General features: G+C 40.0%; 1 protein-coding gene across 1 annotated transcript in view; it reads right to left on the bottom strand.

Annotated features, from left to right (window-relative positions):
• Positions 1-15,681, bottom strand: part of DHX32 (DEAH-box helicase 32 (putative)) — a 22,057-nt gene extending 6,376 nt beyond the window's left edge. Inside the window, exons 1-6 of the mRNA XM_018078509.2 lie at positions 14,936-15,681; positions 12,178-12,371; positions 10,048-10,420; positions 9,587-9,832; positions 7,315-7,414; positions 7,041-7,199 (exon numbers count right to left, since the gene is read on the bottom strand). Of these exons, the coding sequence (XP_017933998.1) occupies positions 7,041-7,199; positions 7,315-7,414; positions 9,587-9,832; positions 10,048-10,420; positions 12,178-12,371; positions 14,936-15,205 (1,342 nt within the window). The 5' untranslated portion in view covers positions 15,206-15,681. The remainder of the gene's footprint in view (positions 1-7,040; positions 7,200-7,314; positions 7,415-9,586; positions 9,833-10,047; positions 10,421-12,177; positions 12,372-14,935) is intronic.

Below are 15,681 nucleotides of genomic sequence, written 5' to 3'. Positions count from 1 at the left end.
GCAAAAATTCCACTGCAGCAGGACTTGGCCTCATCCCCAGCCCTGGAAGTTAATGAGTGCTCTGGCAATTTGTCAGCCCTCTATGGGCTGCTGGCAGTTTGCATATTAATGTGAAAAAACCCTCAAAATAAAATAACCAAGCCCCAGCCACAGCTGCCCACCCAGGCAGGGGGTTTATTTGGACTTGTGTCTTCATTAGGTGACTAGAAGTAATTTCTTGCATTTGTTGGGAATGGGAATGTCTCTTGGCAGGCCACTTCTGATCACCGAGGTTAAAAGCAAAGCAAGGCTGTAATTAGCTGGTGGGTCCCATTTCTCCATAACACCACAGCTGCAAGAAGATCTTAAGAGGAGTTTTTTACTTCACTGGCAGTGAACTTTTAGTTTGTTGCCATCTTTCTGTAATTAACTACTTATAATCAAGTAAGGAAAAAAATGTAAGATGGGAGGCAAACAAGCACCTGTTGTTTTTAACCTTTTTCTGTTGCTAATGTCTGAAGGGAAAAAAATGATTTGTTATTTCGCCTTACGTGAGTTTTTATACAACTTCTCCAGTGTGTAAATCTGCCAGTGTTGTGGCTTCACTTTAAAACATCCAGTTTTCAGACAAATTCTCTCAGGTGTCTGTAAATTCTTGTTAAAACTGTGGACCTGCTTCACTCAGAATTCCTGCTTCTGCCTTTACAACATGAGGGCTTTCTGTCTAGAGAGAACTTTTATTGCCAGGTGTATGAGGTTTAATGGGATAAAAGATGAGCCCTTACAAAAGCTGAAGCATCTGAGAAGAAAATACTTAGGGGTTTTAAAGAAACTAAAAGTAACAGCTGATGATGACTAAGAGTCAGTGACAGGAAATAAATATCAGTGGCTGAAAATACAGGGAGAGTAAAATGGTCATTCAGATACATGGTAATTACTAGGGAATCATGGAAAGCTAATTTCCAGAAATCAACAAAGTAGTTTGTGCTAGAACTTACAAAATATATGGTTATATGGCAGCCAATTTCGATCTCCTGATGGCATCAGTAGTTTGCATTTTTATGCCCTAGAGTTAGTTGTCTTGAGATTTATAAGCACAAATTACTTCCCTGTCTTGCTATGAGTGTTCTGAAAATAGAAAAAGAAGACTCCTGGAGTTTTATTACTCTAGAAAGGACAAGATAGTAAAGGATTAGAGCAGGTGAAGGAACAGTAAAAAATAAAAAATACAGAGTAGGGCTCTCAGATATGGGGCTGCATTTTGAGACACAAAATCAGTAAAAAGTCAGTGTAAGAACAGCAAGTGCTCACTGGAGAGTTTTTTATGGTGTGATCCTATTTAAATAAAAACTGCGACAAACCAAAAGTAGTGGAGATGTTTAGATATGGAAAACCCTTCTTTAAAGAAGAATTGTGCATTGTCTTACAATTATTTCTAGCCAGCAAATGTCATTATTTTTAGGGGTTTATGCCAACTCCAGTCGCTGCTGAACCACAAAGCTTTGTGGCTCCACCGCTGCTTTCACAGGAGCAGAGTTAAAAAGAAGCTCTCAAGATGCGTCCTGTGCTTTCACCAAGAAACTGTCACATCCCTGGAATTTGAAAAGGTATTTCCTAATCTGATATCGTCTTTCCCTTGTCTGTGTTCTTTGGCTGCTCAAGACTGGGTTGCTCTGGGCTTGTTTCAGGAAATCTGACCAGTTTTATAGAAATGCATACCCTGCTCTTGATCATTTTTAGGCTTAGTAAAGCAAATATATAATTAATTGTCATTGTTAGCACTGAACTCATTTATCTGAGAGTCTCAAACTAATTAAAATTATATTCTTTGTTTCAGTTTTTTGTAACTTTGACATGAACAGTAAATTATGTCTCTAAAGATAGCTGCACCTGTAGTCTTTTCAGTGTCACATCCCACATGGCTGAAATTAAGTGCTCAAGGTGTGACCAGATAAATACAAAAGTATTATTATTGTTGCATAAGGAACAAGTGATTTAGGGATTTGGTCAAAGTTCACAAATAAGTGAATATTAGAGATAGGAAACTTAAATTTCATAGTTTTTAATAGTCCACTTAGGATCCACAGCTCCTGTGTTCCTTCTACTCTGTGCAAACATTGAGTAAGTAAAATATCTTTTTGTTGGTAGAGCTTTTCTTTCCATGGAAATAACTGTTATAAAGTTAGAGCTGACATGAATGTCAGGTGAAGGGATGTTGTCTTTAAAGAGCTGATTCACTGCCTGGCAAACAGCAAGTTTTCCAGCTCCTGTTGGGCTGAGCAACAGGAAGAACTGCCAAAGTAATTACTGCAGGGAGAACAGTTCTGGGGAATGCTGCTACTGTTTTTTAGCATTGCTCCTTGGATAGCAAACTGAAGATATGGAGAAATCTAGTGCCAAGTTTTCCTCAAATCATGCAAAGGCTTTTCTTCTCCAAGCACAGGCTTCTGTGTGCAGGTTCCATCCTGATTCTCTTTTTTCCCCTGTAACTGAGGGAGGATTTTTCATGAGTCTGTCTTGCTCTAAAGCCACTAGTTCTATAACTATTATTTTGAAATTATAGTTGATCATTAAACATTGCTTTTCCAAACTCATACTTTGCAGTCTTTCCATTCCCCCTTATGCTGCTTCATCACTCCAGCGAGACTGGTCATGGTCCCTGCTGTGTTTTCTGCCAACAGGGACAGGCAAGGCAGAGCCTGACCTGCACTTTCCTGACAGCATGCACTGAATAATATCTGCACACCAGGGATAGCAATGACTGCTTAGCAACATTTGTTTTCTGTCTGCTCTGTGTTGCCCTCAGAGCACCTACATGACTGTGCAACATGTATATCCACAAGGAGAATAATTTAAATAATATTATATATCATTACTGCCCTCCCTTCTTCTCATTTTTCATCGTAGACTCCCAGATTGGTTTGGATTGGGAGGGACATTCAGGCCCATCTTATTCCACCCCCTGCCATGGGCAGGGACACCTTCCACTGTCCCAGGTTGCTCCAAGCCCCGTCCAACCTGGCCTTGGACACTTCCAGGGATCCAGGGGCAGCCGCAGCTTCTCTGGGCAATTTTGGGATGCCCTTTGTGATACAAGCTCTAAGGAATTGGCTACTTTCAGTGGGGTGTAGGCTCAGTTATTAGACTGTATTTACTGCCCTGACCCTTGTTCCTGCTGCCAAGGGAGAGGTTGTCCTTCCTTTCTTTGTTTGCTGTCTGGTCCTTACCTCCTCCAATTCCTTTTATCCTTTTCCACTGATCTGTACAGCACAGACCATGACCTATGTGGCCATGTCTATGCTATCAGAAAGCTTTTCATTAGGAGAAATAACACTAAACTGATGAAATTCAGAAATCAAACCATCAAAGAATTAACAAGTAAACTTGAGATACTAAATCTGCCATGAAGTGGTTGAGCAGACCTTACATGGTACATTGAGTTTCTGTCTTTGACAGTCTGTTTCTACTGAAAAAATAAGCAGTTTTCTTTCCTGGAACAATTTGAAATTATACACATTTATGCAACTTTTGTTATGATGGATTTTCTAGAAATATATTCTTGGTGGGGTTGTAATAGCACAGCTGTCAAATTTCATGGTCTCCATGACCATCAACAAATACTTTATTCTGAAAGTTGTTTATGGTAATTGTGAATGAATGCAGAATCTGCAAACTGCTTCCACCTTGATTTCTTACAGAAATTTTACACGGCTTCATCTTTATACTGATTTGCATAGTTTAAATAAGGATTTTCCAGTGATTTACAAAAACACTGCTGCAATCCATGGGACTGGAATTCTTTTGTCCCATTATAAAACACAGTAAAATCTATCTGATTAGCTGATGCAAATGTAAACACATCCCTGTTATAGTGGCACAGGAATTCCAGTAATGCACTTCAGAGCTGCAGTGCCAGATACATTTTCATATGGCTCATGAATCCTAAAAAGGGTAACAAGCTGCATTAGCTGCTCTCGATTATGGCATGAATTAAATGCAGCAGCTGTAAGCCTGACATGTTTGTTGCTTTCATAATGCAGTAATGAGTCAGAGTTAATCCCAGCTTTTATTTTTCCTCAAAGAGCAGAGGAAAAAAACCTTTCGTGCACATTGTTGCTGAGCAGAAATAAAATGTTTTACTGATGTAATTTTTACTTCTTATCTGCTGTATGTTCTCTCCTTCACGTGCAGGAAATGGACTGTGAAGTACTTGGAATTCTTGCTATGAATTTCAGTGTCCTTCTGATTAGTTTATTCACCAGTTCCTGTCCATACCTTACTCATCTCAGTGAAAACATTATTTTGTTTAGGAGAAGTTCAGCATGGATTAAAAAAACCCCCAAGCCTCCATCTGTTCCTTTGCAAAGGAAAGGTGAGAATGTGAGTTGGGCAGAAAGGGTCCAGAGGAAAACCTGTACCACGTGGGAGATGCTGCAGTGCCTTTAGTCCCTTTACTTGAAGGGAAATCAAGTCCAAGGTGAAGAGACATGGAATAGTCAAACTCATGCCAGGGAATTTAAACTTGATGATGTTTAAGGTCCCTTCCAACCCAAAACCATTCTGTGATTCTATGATAGATAATGAAGCCTTTTTGGGAAGGTAAAATCTCCTGCTCAGGAGAGGACACTTCCCATCTCTGAGAGCTCTTCTCTTTGCCTCCTCTGCATCACTGTCCTGCAGCACATAACCCAGAGAAGGTGTAACATCTATTTGACCTTATAACTAGCAATAAAAACCTTCAGAGCTCCCTTGTAACTGGGTACCAGTGATATTTGGAGCTGGGCAGCAGGGGCTCCATGGTGTGATTTTAGGGTCAGTCTATTTTATATATTTATATATATCTATTTGTATAATTGTGCTGGATTTTAACTACTGGAGATCAGTGTAGCATTGAGTATCTGTGGCTGGGTGGGGCTACCTTGGCACAGAATGAGAAAACTTGGGCTTTCACAAGCTGGGATCATTGACCCAAAGCTCTTGTGAAGATGAAGGACCCAAATTCCATCCCTGGAAGTGTCCAAGGCCAGGTTGGACAGGGCTTGGAGCAACCTGGGCTAGTGAAAGGTGTCCCTGCCCATGGTAGGGGGTGGAATTGGATGATCTTTAAGGTCCCTTCCAACTCAAACCATTCTGGGGTTTATGTGCTTGAAAGCCTGACGTGTGTTTTGAGTTCTGTAAGTTGGTCTAATACAATAACTGACTCCCCTTACAAATTCCTTCCTTCAGTGTTCCTGTTCCTTTCAGACAAATGTGTTTCACAGCAGGTCCTTCAGACTGTGTTCTGATCATGTCAGGTTTACAGGGGGGATTGTGGGGGGGGATCAGTTTAAGTACCAGTAGGAGAAAAGTTCATTGCCTGCTCTAAAGTGGAGAGAAAGCCAATGTGTGACCTATCCTAGGATAAATGAGGAGCTGTATTAGACCATTACAGCTCTGTCTCAAATGTTTAATTGTGTGTGGCCTAAGATGGGAAGGAGACCAGGAAATGGTGCAGACTTTCTCATCTCCTGTCTGCGGACCCCTACAGAGTTTGTGGGATTTTTCCTTTGTTCAAACAGTTTGTCTGACATTCCTCACACTGTTTCAGTAATTCCTAAAACTATTCAATACTCGACCTCACACTTTTAGACTAGTTAGCACAAACTTTTTCGTATTTAATGCCCATCCAAGTAAAGCTGATGCATTCACCAAATGCCTTCCTGATTTGTACCCATCAACACAATGCTTTTCTTCAGCTGCATTATCCAAAATACAGCCAAAACTTACAATCCCTACATCTGTGAAATCCTTAAACGCCTCTAGCATTTCATTTTCTCTGAATGCCTTCTCCACTGTGTCTTTAAATCCCAAAATGTGAATGCTTTTCCTGGTATAATTTTGCTAATTCGTTCTACAGTTCGAGAACAACTTTCTTCGTATCCACTAAAAAAAACTTACGTGTTTTAGTATATTTTTTTGTAGTAAAATACATTTTAAAATTGGGTGGAAGACAGCTGTATTCCATAAGCATTTTCCATGCAGGTTTCCTAGATTCAACACAGGAGGTGACACTCACAAGGACAAAATACTTTGATTCGCATCAGCTTTTGCACAGACTGGCAATGTTTTCTCATATGTCTTTTAGGCATGTTTGTGCTAAATAGGCAAACAAGAGAAAAGTAGAGTATATTCTTCTTAAAAATTCCACTTTGAATCTATTGCAACACCCAATAGTGGGAATTAAACTCTCTATCATTGATTAATTGCAGTGCACAACATGTAGAAGACAAGTGATTGTTTCAAATTCATGTGTGTCCAAGAGGAAAGGCAGGATAATATAAGAATTATTCCTATTTGGACTGGAAAATTATCTGGAATGAAGCCATTATCCACCCCAGACCAATGAAACCAGTGCTATTTCCTTCACTTTAATGGGTTTCAAATCAACAACAGGATTTGCTGGGTGTTTTGATAGGCCAGAACAGAGAATACTCTTCTATAGAAAAAGTCCTAAATTATGAAGTCAGGAGAAAAAAAAGCAACTTCCTTCACACGCTTACATCAAAATTCAGTGTATTCCCTGTCTAGCACTGCAAGTTTATTTGGGTTTATTTTATAAAGAATATTGTCCTTAAGTAACAGCTCATTGTAAATTTGAGGTGGGAGATGCTGGAGGATAAGAAGGAAGCTCATTTCCTCCACATATATCCCCCAGGTAACAACAGTGCTTTATTTGGGTTGTAAACTTTTGATTAAAGGAATCTATTTTGTTGGATATCTGTACAATGGGACACACATTTTCTTTGTGGGTTCCGGGAAAATAATATGAAACTTAGATGAGAAGATATTTGGAATATTGATTTTTTTTTTTCACTCCAATTCCATTCAGATACTTCATGGTATTTTTTTTAAGTGCAGCTATTGAATTGGGAACTGTTGTAGCAGGTAAGTGGTAAAAGCAGAGTAATATTATTACAAGTACTTAAATAAAAAGCTATACTGTGAGTAACAGGGCAAAATTAATGTTTAAATACCTTCAAAAATAATAATAAAAAGATGAAAAATTGGAGCATCTCCCTTACCTGGGCTGCTTATGAAGTCACAGTGTGCAAAGCCAGCTATGTCCATCCTCTTCAGGAAGAGCACCAGGCTGGTTAGGTTGGATTCCTGCACTTTGGCTGGAACATGTGGTTTCATTTCTTTGTCTGCAAATTCCTCAGGATACAAACAGAAGAGTTTGCCTGGAAGAGATTTCAGGAAAAATTACCTTTTTTTAATTTTTTTTTCCTCGCATTGCAGTTTGATTCTATTAATAATTTGAGCTAATGGATGTAAATGTTGAGCTGATAATTCTACCTGATGGAGACATGCCCAGAATTTGTTTATGCATCTCTGCTTGACTTTTGCTGATAGGCTGGGTTAGAACAGAGTCTGCTCTGATTCTAGGATTGTACACCTTTAAATGAAAGAGATATTAAGCATCAGATAAGTACAAGAAGGCTACAAAGATATTAATGATCTGTATTGAATTCTTCTCTAGGTCATTTTACAGAAAGTGTCGTAACAGTTTCATTTCTTTTTATGTCACCAGCTTGGAAAGGAGAGTAGTCAGCACTGGCAAAATGAGAGTTCTGCAGTAACTCCAAATGTGCTCTAAGATAAATGTCTTTTTTCTGAAGAAATGCACCTTACTAAAGCAGAAAATGGTGTCATCTAGAAAAGCATCAAAAAGTTATTTATTTCTTCCAATAACAGTCTAATAACATTTTGTTCCATAACTCCAGATTTTTGTCTTAACACTGAAATCTGACAATTCAGTACAGGAGACAACAGCTGTATTAAAGATGTACAATGCCCTGTTTCATTTTTTTTCTTAGTTATACTTTATTTTGATTAAACTGAGGAGCTGATTCACTCTCTGTTCTGGCCACCAATGACGTCCATAACCCCCACAGTGTACAGCAAGACATAAAAGGGCTGTTTGGATAAGGCAACTTTTTAATCATGACATCTGAAATATCTTTGTCTCCTATAAGCAGAGTCTTATTTAAAAAAAAGAACTATCCTTCAGTGCAGGGGACAAATTTTTTTCCTCCAGGTAAATATCCCAGCTGTAAGACTTAGGTGGGATTTTGTTTTGCACTGAACTTTCCCTGTTCTCTCAATATTTATCTGGCTTTCAGCCACACGGGTTGGATGTGTTTGAATTGCTGAGGGACAAATGTTACAGGACTAAACTTCAGCTGTTAGGGCAAAATAATTGAATTAAAGGTAAAAATGTCATAACCAATAGAGGTGTTTTGATGGCTGTCAGGACTGCTGGAACTGGTTTGTTCCCATTGCTTCGTATTTTAGATTCACAGAACTCTGGAAGCACTGAATTTTACTTTGGGCTTCAGGTTAACTATGGAAATGAGATTCATTTTTGGCACCCAAAAAACCTGGAGTTTTAGAAATAAGTTGGCTTATCATGGTCTAATTGAAAACTGCTTTAAGGCTCTTCTTTCTTGCACACCAAAGTAGGACTTTTTTTTAGCTTGACTGGAGTATGACTTAGTTTATAACCCCCATATGAGAACCTTTAAAAATGACAGGTTTTTGCAATGAAAATGAAAGGTCCTGGTAGTTCACAGGCTTCTCCCTCAACTGTTTTCAGAGCTAATCAGGATTATTGACCCTGCTCCAAGATTTTAGGAACGCTTGACTTCAGTTTTGGTTATTCCACCTTGTATTATAGAAAGCAACTGTATTATATTGTTTCTTTTGCCTATTACTGCAATATTTATTTTGACTAGGAGGCCATGTGGGACGGTTACAAAGTCTGTAGTAGTGCAGCTTGTTGTAGGAACTCATGTTCCTACATAGTTACATGTTCCTACATAGTTACTCATTCTTTAGTTCATCAGTTTTGTACGAATGAAAGAAATGAGATTTTTTTTGCAGCTGCACTAGCCCTTCCCAGGGTGGAAAACAAGAACTGAGGACATATTTAGAATAAACTGTAAAAGTTCAAAGGCTGATTAGATAAATTGCAGCATTTTGAGGTACTTGGATGGTAACACACATCCAGAAGGAGCACAAGCAGCTTTAAAAAGGAGAGTTTCCCTGTGTGAGCATCCCGTGGTGTTACATGGTTATGGCACTACATGGATTATTAACTCATTAAACAAAGAATGAGGTTGATCTACCAAATCAAGAAATCTGCCAGTAGGTACCCAAGAACTGATTGTATTTTGCTTTAACTATAAGATACTGAAGAGATAGTTAGGACCAAAACTAAAGTGAGATACGTGACCTGTCATTGGTTTGGTGCTCAAATGAGTGGCAGTTTCATCTGGATGTGTTAATCTGGCTTTAGAAACTTGAAATTTTTGGTTTCTGACTGAATTTAGGAAGTAATTGTGACTTCTTGCTTGGTTTTCACATGAGCTATCCATGAAAGTTATGTAGATTTTATTAATTTGTGTCTTAAAAATACGACAGAACCTGATTTATGACAGAAAAGAAAAATATATGGTCCTTTTGTAACCATTTTCATCAATCTGAGCTGCACATTTCCCTTTCCCCCACCCTGAAAAGGCCCCTCTGCACAGTTCCTTTGTGGCAGACTCTGATTAGCTTTACTGACCTTTCTTCTTTCAACACCGACATCGATGACGAAGGTCACGTTTTTAATCCAAATCAAAGATTGTCCAAAGCTTGTGGTGAGCAGCACTTTCCTCCTGTATTTTATGCAGCATTTCTGTTTGTCTGGCGTTGGTTTGGGAATTGGGTCTTGCTTTGTGGGGTATAAGGGGATGGGGATGAGTTCGCCAAGGTCAGGGTTTAAATTAGGCTGCTCCTGTCTGATCATTTGATAAGCTTTTTCAATTTCCTGTAATCAAGAGAAATGCATTTTTCCTCATGAAACTATTGTGTTCTTACTCCAATTACAATATGTAAAATGGTCAAAGTATTCAGAAACCTCCCTACTTTACCTTAATTATTATATTTAAGAAGATACAAGTATTGTACAGGTCTTAGGCACTGGCAATAAGATATTTATAGGCCATCTAAACCCAGAAATAATAGAGTAGGTCAATCCCTTACCTCTTCACACGCCAGGAAGATCACAATGTTCCCCTTCTCCTTGGTGTGGTGGATCTCGAGGAGCAGCCTCAGGGCAGCCCCAAAGAGGTCCCTGTGGGTGGAGCAGGAATACACGACCTCAGCGTGGTGCTTCATCTCCACCCGGATCACGGGAATGCCGCCACAGTAATCCTGCAGAGTGCTGCACATGTGGGGGGCAGTGAGGACCACCAGCCTCAGCTCTGGCCTTGCTGTCAGCACATCTTTGAGAAGGCCAAGCAATGCATCTGTTGCAACAGTCCTTTCATGCACATCGTCCAGGATAATAACCCCGTAATAGCTCAGGAGGGGCGTGGACATCATTTCCCTCTGCAGCATATCATCTGTACAGTACCTGCAACACAGAAACAGAAAACTCTGCAAAGTGGCTTGGAATATTCAGTCAGGGGCTTGGGGACAGCTTGGTTCTTTCTGTTCTAACAAGAAAGATTTCATAAGGCACAGTCTCAGCTCCGTGCTTAAATCCTTCTTTAAGTAGCTACACACTCAGTGAGATTCAATGGCACTCAGTGGCACTGTGGTTGAAAGGATGCTCCAGGCAAAAGAAGAAATACTTCTGCCCTAAAATCATGACTTGTGTTGCCTTTTATCTTCCAAACTATCTAAGCATATTACACACCACAAACAATTCCTGAGCTTGGAACTAATACTTTCAGAGGAGGAAAACAAGGAGCACGTGAGGCAGTGCCAGAACCAAGATGAGAAATTAATTCATACCCTCACTTTTGTCCCTGTTATTCCTGCTCCTGAAATTTTTTTTAAAGGATGTTAATTTTTTGTTGTGTTGCTCAGCAGGACTTGGAAATTTTGAACCAGGTTTCGATGTGGGAGAGGACAGGATTCATCTCCCTTTCCCAGCTGGAGCAGCTGCAGGAAATTCTGCTGCTGGATGAGGTTTCCAACGTTCTCCGTGAAAAGAGAAAGGATGTGCAAAAGGCAGAGTGGCTGAAATTGATTTTCAGAAGGGGTGAGTATCCTCTTCCCCACTGGAAATCAATGGCTGGGAAAAAGGCTTGTGATCTAGTTTTGTGCCTGCCGTATTAAGGAACCAGAGAAAATAACTCTCCTAACTTTCTGGGAGGCTCAAAAGCTGAATCCCTGTGCTGCTGGTGTCACCTGCCTATAGTTAATACATTAAGTGCATTTCTTATCTCTTAAATATCCTCCCAAATACTTTTTTCTCTTGTTACTGAATGTACCCTCATCTAGCCATGATTTTGGATGGCTTTTGAATTCTAGCTTTACTTTGAGACAGATTATCCCATGTTCTCTTAGGATAATGAACATTCCTGTCCTGGAAAATAGAGGAGACAAAAGTAGAGAAAAAAAAAGGAAGTCACTGAGGTGCTTGATGAAGTTTTGCCCACTTAAATCTCTACTATGATTTTTAGCACCTTCAAACCCATTACTGCTTCTTGATTGATCATAAATCTGCATTTTAAAGTATTATACATAGCTGTATAAAGCAGTGTTGGGTTTCTTTGTTTTCAAGAACTAAGAACTGCAGAGCTTCATCTGCAAACTTTTGCACTTGCAAGGAGCTGTGAACTACACATTAATCACAAAATCACAGAATGTGCTGAGTTGGAAGGGACCCACAAGGATCATCGAGTCCAACCCTTAGCATCAGGACCATCTGCAAGAGTCACACCATGTGCCTGAGAGCATCATCCAAACACTCCTTGAGCTCTGTCAGCCTTGGTGCTGTGCCCACTGCCCTGGGGAGCCTATTCAGTGCCCAACCACCCTCTGGGGGAAGAACTTTTTCCTGAGATCCAACCTAAACCTCCCCTGACACAACTTGAGGCCATTCCCTGGGGTCCTGTCCCTGGTCCCCACAGAGCAGAGATCAGCGTCTGCCCCTCCTGAGGAAGTTGTAACTGCAGTGAGGTCTCCCCTCAGTCTCCTCTTCTCCAGCCAAACACACCAAGTGCCCTCAGTGTCCTCACATGGCTTCAAATCAAGGCCCATCTTTGTTGCCTCCTTTGGACACTCTCTCATGGCTTCATATCTTCCTTACATTGCGGTGCCCAAAACTGCACACAATATTCAAGGCGAGCCTGAAGGCCTTAAAACCCCAAATGCACCGACCTCAGGATAGTTTCAGGCGTGCAGCAGCTTTCAAAAGGGATGAGATACCCCACTTCATGGCCAAGGTTGACATCCATCTCATCAGCCACACGCAGGGCCAGCCTCACCGCCGTCTGCCCGTGCGCCTGCGCGCACACCACCACGCCGTGCTGGTAGCGGGCAGACAGGCAGTGCTCGGCACACCACTGAGGGATCTGCAGGGAAACAGGGAAAAAAAACCCTAGGATGGAGTGTTTAACATGTTTAACAGAGGCTGTAATTCAGCAGCTGACAGCGTAGAACAACTAAATCAACGCGAGCACCCGCTGCGCTCGCTCGGAAATCATCTGCCCTGATAGATGTCAGCGCTTGGAATCTTGTAAGTGCTCAACAGGAATGAGAAGGTTTACCTGGGAATTTCTCAACTGGACTCAGATTAGTTTGAATATATTGCAGAAGGGAAAGATTTGGCATCCAGGGAGGAGGTGGCACCAGCAGTGTCGTAATAAGGACCTGCTGGTGGATCCAGCGTGGTTAGAGCAGTTGTTGTCAGGGGCTGCTGACAGGAATAAACCTGCTCGTGTCATATCATATCCATAGAAACACATCCCACAACGAACAGGACTTCAAACTGACAAATGCCACAGTAAAGATATGTAATTTCAGATGAATTACTCTGCAAACAGTGATCACTGAAACTTGAACTGCTCCAGCAGCTTGCACAGCAGTGCTCTAATTTATAGATTTACATAAAATCAACGCTGGAAAATATTCATGTGTTATTGTCATGAGAAAGTACAATTGCATTATAAATATTATTTTAGTGAAGGTATTAGATTTCAAATCCTTTACTTAATCAACATATAAAATCAGGTGCATCAGCCATAAATAATTTTTTCAGTATAGTTATATATGTATTTCTAAAAATGTTTAAAAACCAACCAGCAACGTGTTACATCTTATTCAATTTGTTTAAGGACAATTTAAAAGCTAACATTTCTTACCAAGTAGTTTATTATTATACAAAGTTTGCTGTGTATAAATTACAGTCAATAACAAGAAAGACTGCTCTCCAAAAGTCATTCCAGGCACCAGGTGGGTGTGTGTCACTTTTATAGGAACATAGGAATTTTCAGTGGGAAGTGTGATGTCTCTAGTTCAATATGTGATCTCCAGCAGTGTCCAGCATCAAAGTCTCTGGCAGGTATGAGATGCCCTTCAACAGCAATTATCCCACAGCTTTACCTGCAGGAAAGTTTTCTCCTGTTCCCAGTCACAAACAATAATATTGTGGCTTCTAATGCTTGAAAATTCTCTGTTTACTATGGCAACAGACTGAAATTGTTATGTATTGTCAGAGCAGAATTTGATAGTCCTGGTTGATGTTTGTGTGCTTAGAATCAACTGACATCTTGGCTTCAGTGATATCTTCGCATGAGTTCTGCAAAGTAATTTTGTGTTCTTGGAAAAAGTGTTGGCTCCTGGCTGAAGGGAGGGAAACTATTAATTCTCCCTGAGAAACAGCCCTACTGGTTTCAATCCTTCATTCTCTGAGTACTTTTATCACCATCATTTATGACCTGACAGCAAATCCACTGTATGTCTTTCCTGATGTAGCACTAATCAGAACGAGAACATGCTTCCCAAGTAAGAATATGCATTGAATCCAAAACAGGCATTGAAGAGTTTGCCATTTCCACTGGGGTTCAGTGTGATGATGGACAAAAAGAAGCAAAAAAAGGCAAGTTTAGTCTTGATTAAGGAGAAGGCAACAAAATTCCCAAAATTAACAAAAGAATGGCCAGACAAACGTAGAAGGAATTATTTACTGCTAAAATACTAAACCTGAGATAAGTCCTAAAGTATTTTACACTTAGTCTTGGTCTATGTGCAGACGGTGGAAACACACCTATAATTTCAGGAAGGAAAGATTTCAGCTGATACATTCTGTGATACATTTAGAAGTGTACATTTGGTACGTTTTCATGTTGAGATGTTACAATGGGATATAAAAACAAAACAGAAGTGAACAGTGAACATACTGGTGGGTACAATAATATTTTATACAGAATTTTTCTAAGGCTGTGTGTATATTTGGTTCTGGATTTTATACTGTAGCAGTTCATGCATGTGGTCTGCAGTGTTCAGAAAGGGCTTGATATTTTTAAATTTAGTATTTAATACAGAAAAGTTGTAGTTTGAGATTTTTATTAGTTGTTTATGAGCATCTGAGACAATCTGAGAAGTGTTACTCTTGAACTTATCTTACCCTGAACCCTAAAAACACCATCAACCAAGAAAAACTTGCTTGTAACAGACAAACATAAAGTACCAATTTTTGGTGAACATTTAAAGAAAGTTGTTTAAATGTTTCATAAATTTTAAATCCATGTTTGACTGCACTGATGTTTATTCACCTCTTGTATTTCACTTTCCCTCTCTGGCCTTAATACCTCAGATTACAATAGTTGGCTGCACATCTGTTTCTGCACTGAGAACTGCTAAACTCAGTACAACTGTGTGTGTTGCATCTCTTCAGAACTGGGTGCTTTTATTCTGCAATACCAGACAGTTCTCAGCATAACACATACAAGGAAAATGTAAATTTGGATATTGATGTGCCCAATACAGGGCAACAGCTGTGTATACTGAATTATTGCAAAATTATTTTTTAAGAATATATAGTATTAGTGAAATAGTTATAGCAAAAGAAAAGTGGACAACATTAAATGTTCTAAAAATAATTTTAAAAACCCCCAACCAAGTGTGTTGTACTGACCTGGGAACTCTTGCCAGTCTTAGCATCTCCTGCCACCATCACAATTTGATTATGAAGCAAACTTTCCATGAAAGTGTATTTCTCTTTCCATATTGGAAGCTCTTCTCTCTCTTTCAGAAGTTTATAATAACGGGAGGAGTAAGGCAAGCCATCAAAAGGATTAAGCTCTAAATCTTCTCCACATACAAGTATTTCCTCTTCATCACCATCACTGCTGTCAAGTAACTCTGAAAAGCAGTGATTTTCTGGAGAAAAGGCTAAAAACTCCATTTTTTTTGCATAAATTATTCCCAGCAAAAACACATTAGTAGTGGAAGGAGTCCTTTGTGTACTGGTGGATCATTCTGGCTCCCTAAACCTGAGGAAATCCATTTTTCCTTGCCCCAGGATTAGTATTTCGCAGCTCTTCGGTTTAAAAGTTCAGCCTTGTGTTCCAGCTGCCTTTGTGGTCTGCTTGTCCCACTCCAGGTGGTTTAATAACCTTGAGAAAATACATTTAAAAAATCATCCAAACTCTTCAAAGCCACGATGATGAAACCCAAAGATGTTAAAGAGAAGCTGAGTAGCTTTTGCACCCCAGTAGCCTGTGAAGTCCCGGTGTGTTTGCTCTTGTCTGCTCCGGCTGGGCCAGGCTGGAGAATAATTGGGAAAGAGCACTCTGAGCCTGACCTTTATCGCTCCTGCTGCCGTGAATAGGAGGCTCTGGAGCACTTATTGTGATTGCAGGGATGTCATGTGGGAGGCTA

The sequence above is a fragment of the Manacus vitellinus genome, unplaced genomic scaffold, assembly GCF_001715985.3.
Source record: "Manacus vitellinus isolate BGI_N305 unplaced genomic scaffold, ASM171598v3 scaffold_40_pilon, whole genome shotgun sequence".
Lineage (NCBI taxonomy): Eukaryota > Metazoa > Chordata > Aves > Passeriformes > Pipridae > Manacus > Manacus vitellinus.
This window is presented reverse-complemented; position numbering and strand designations above follow the sequence as displayed.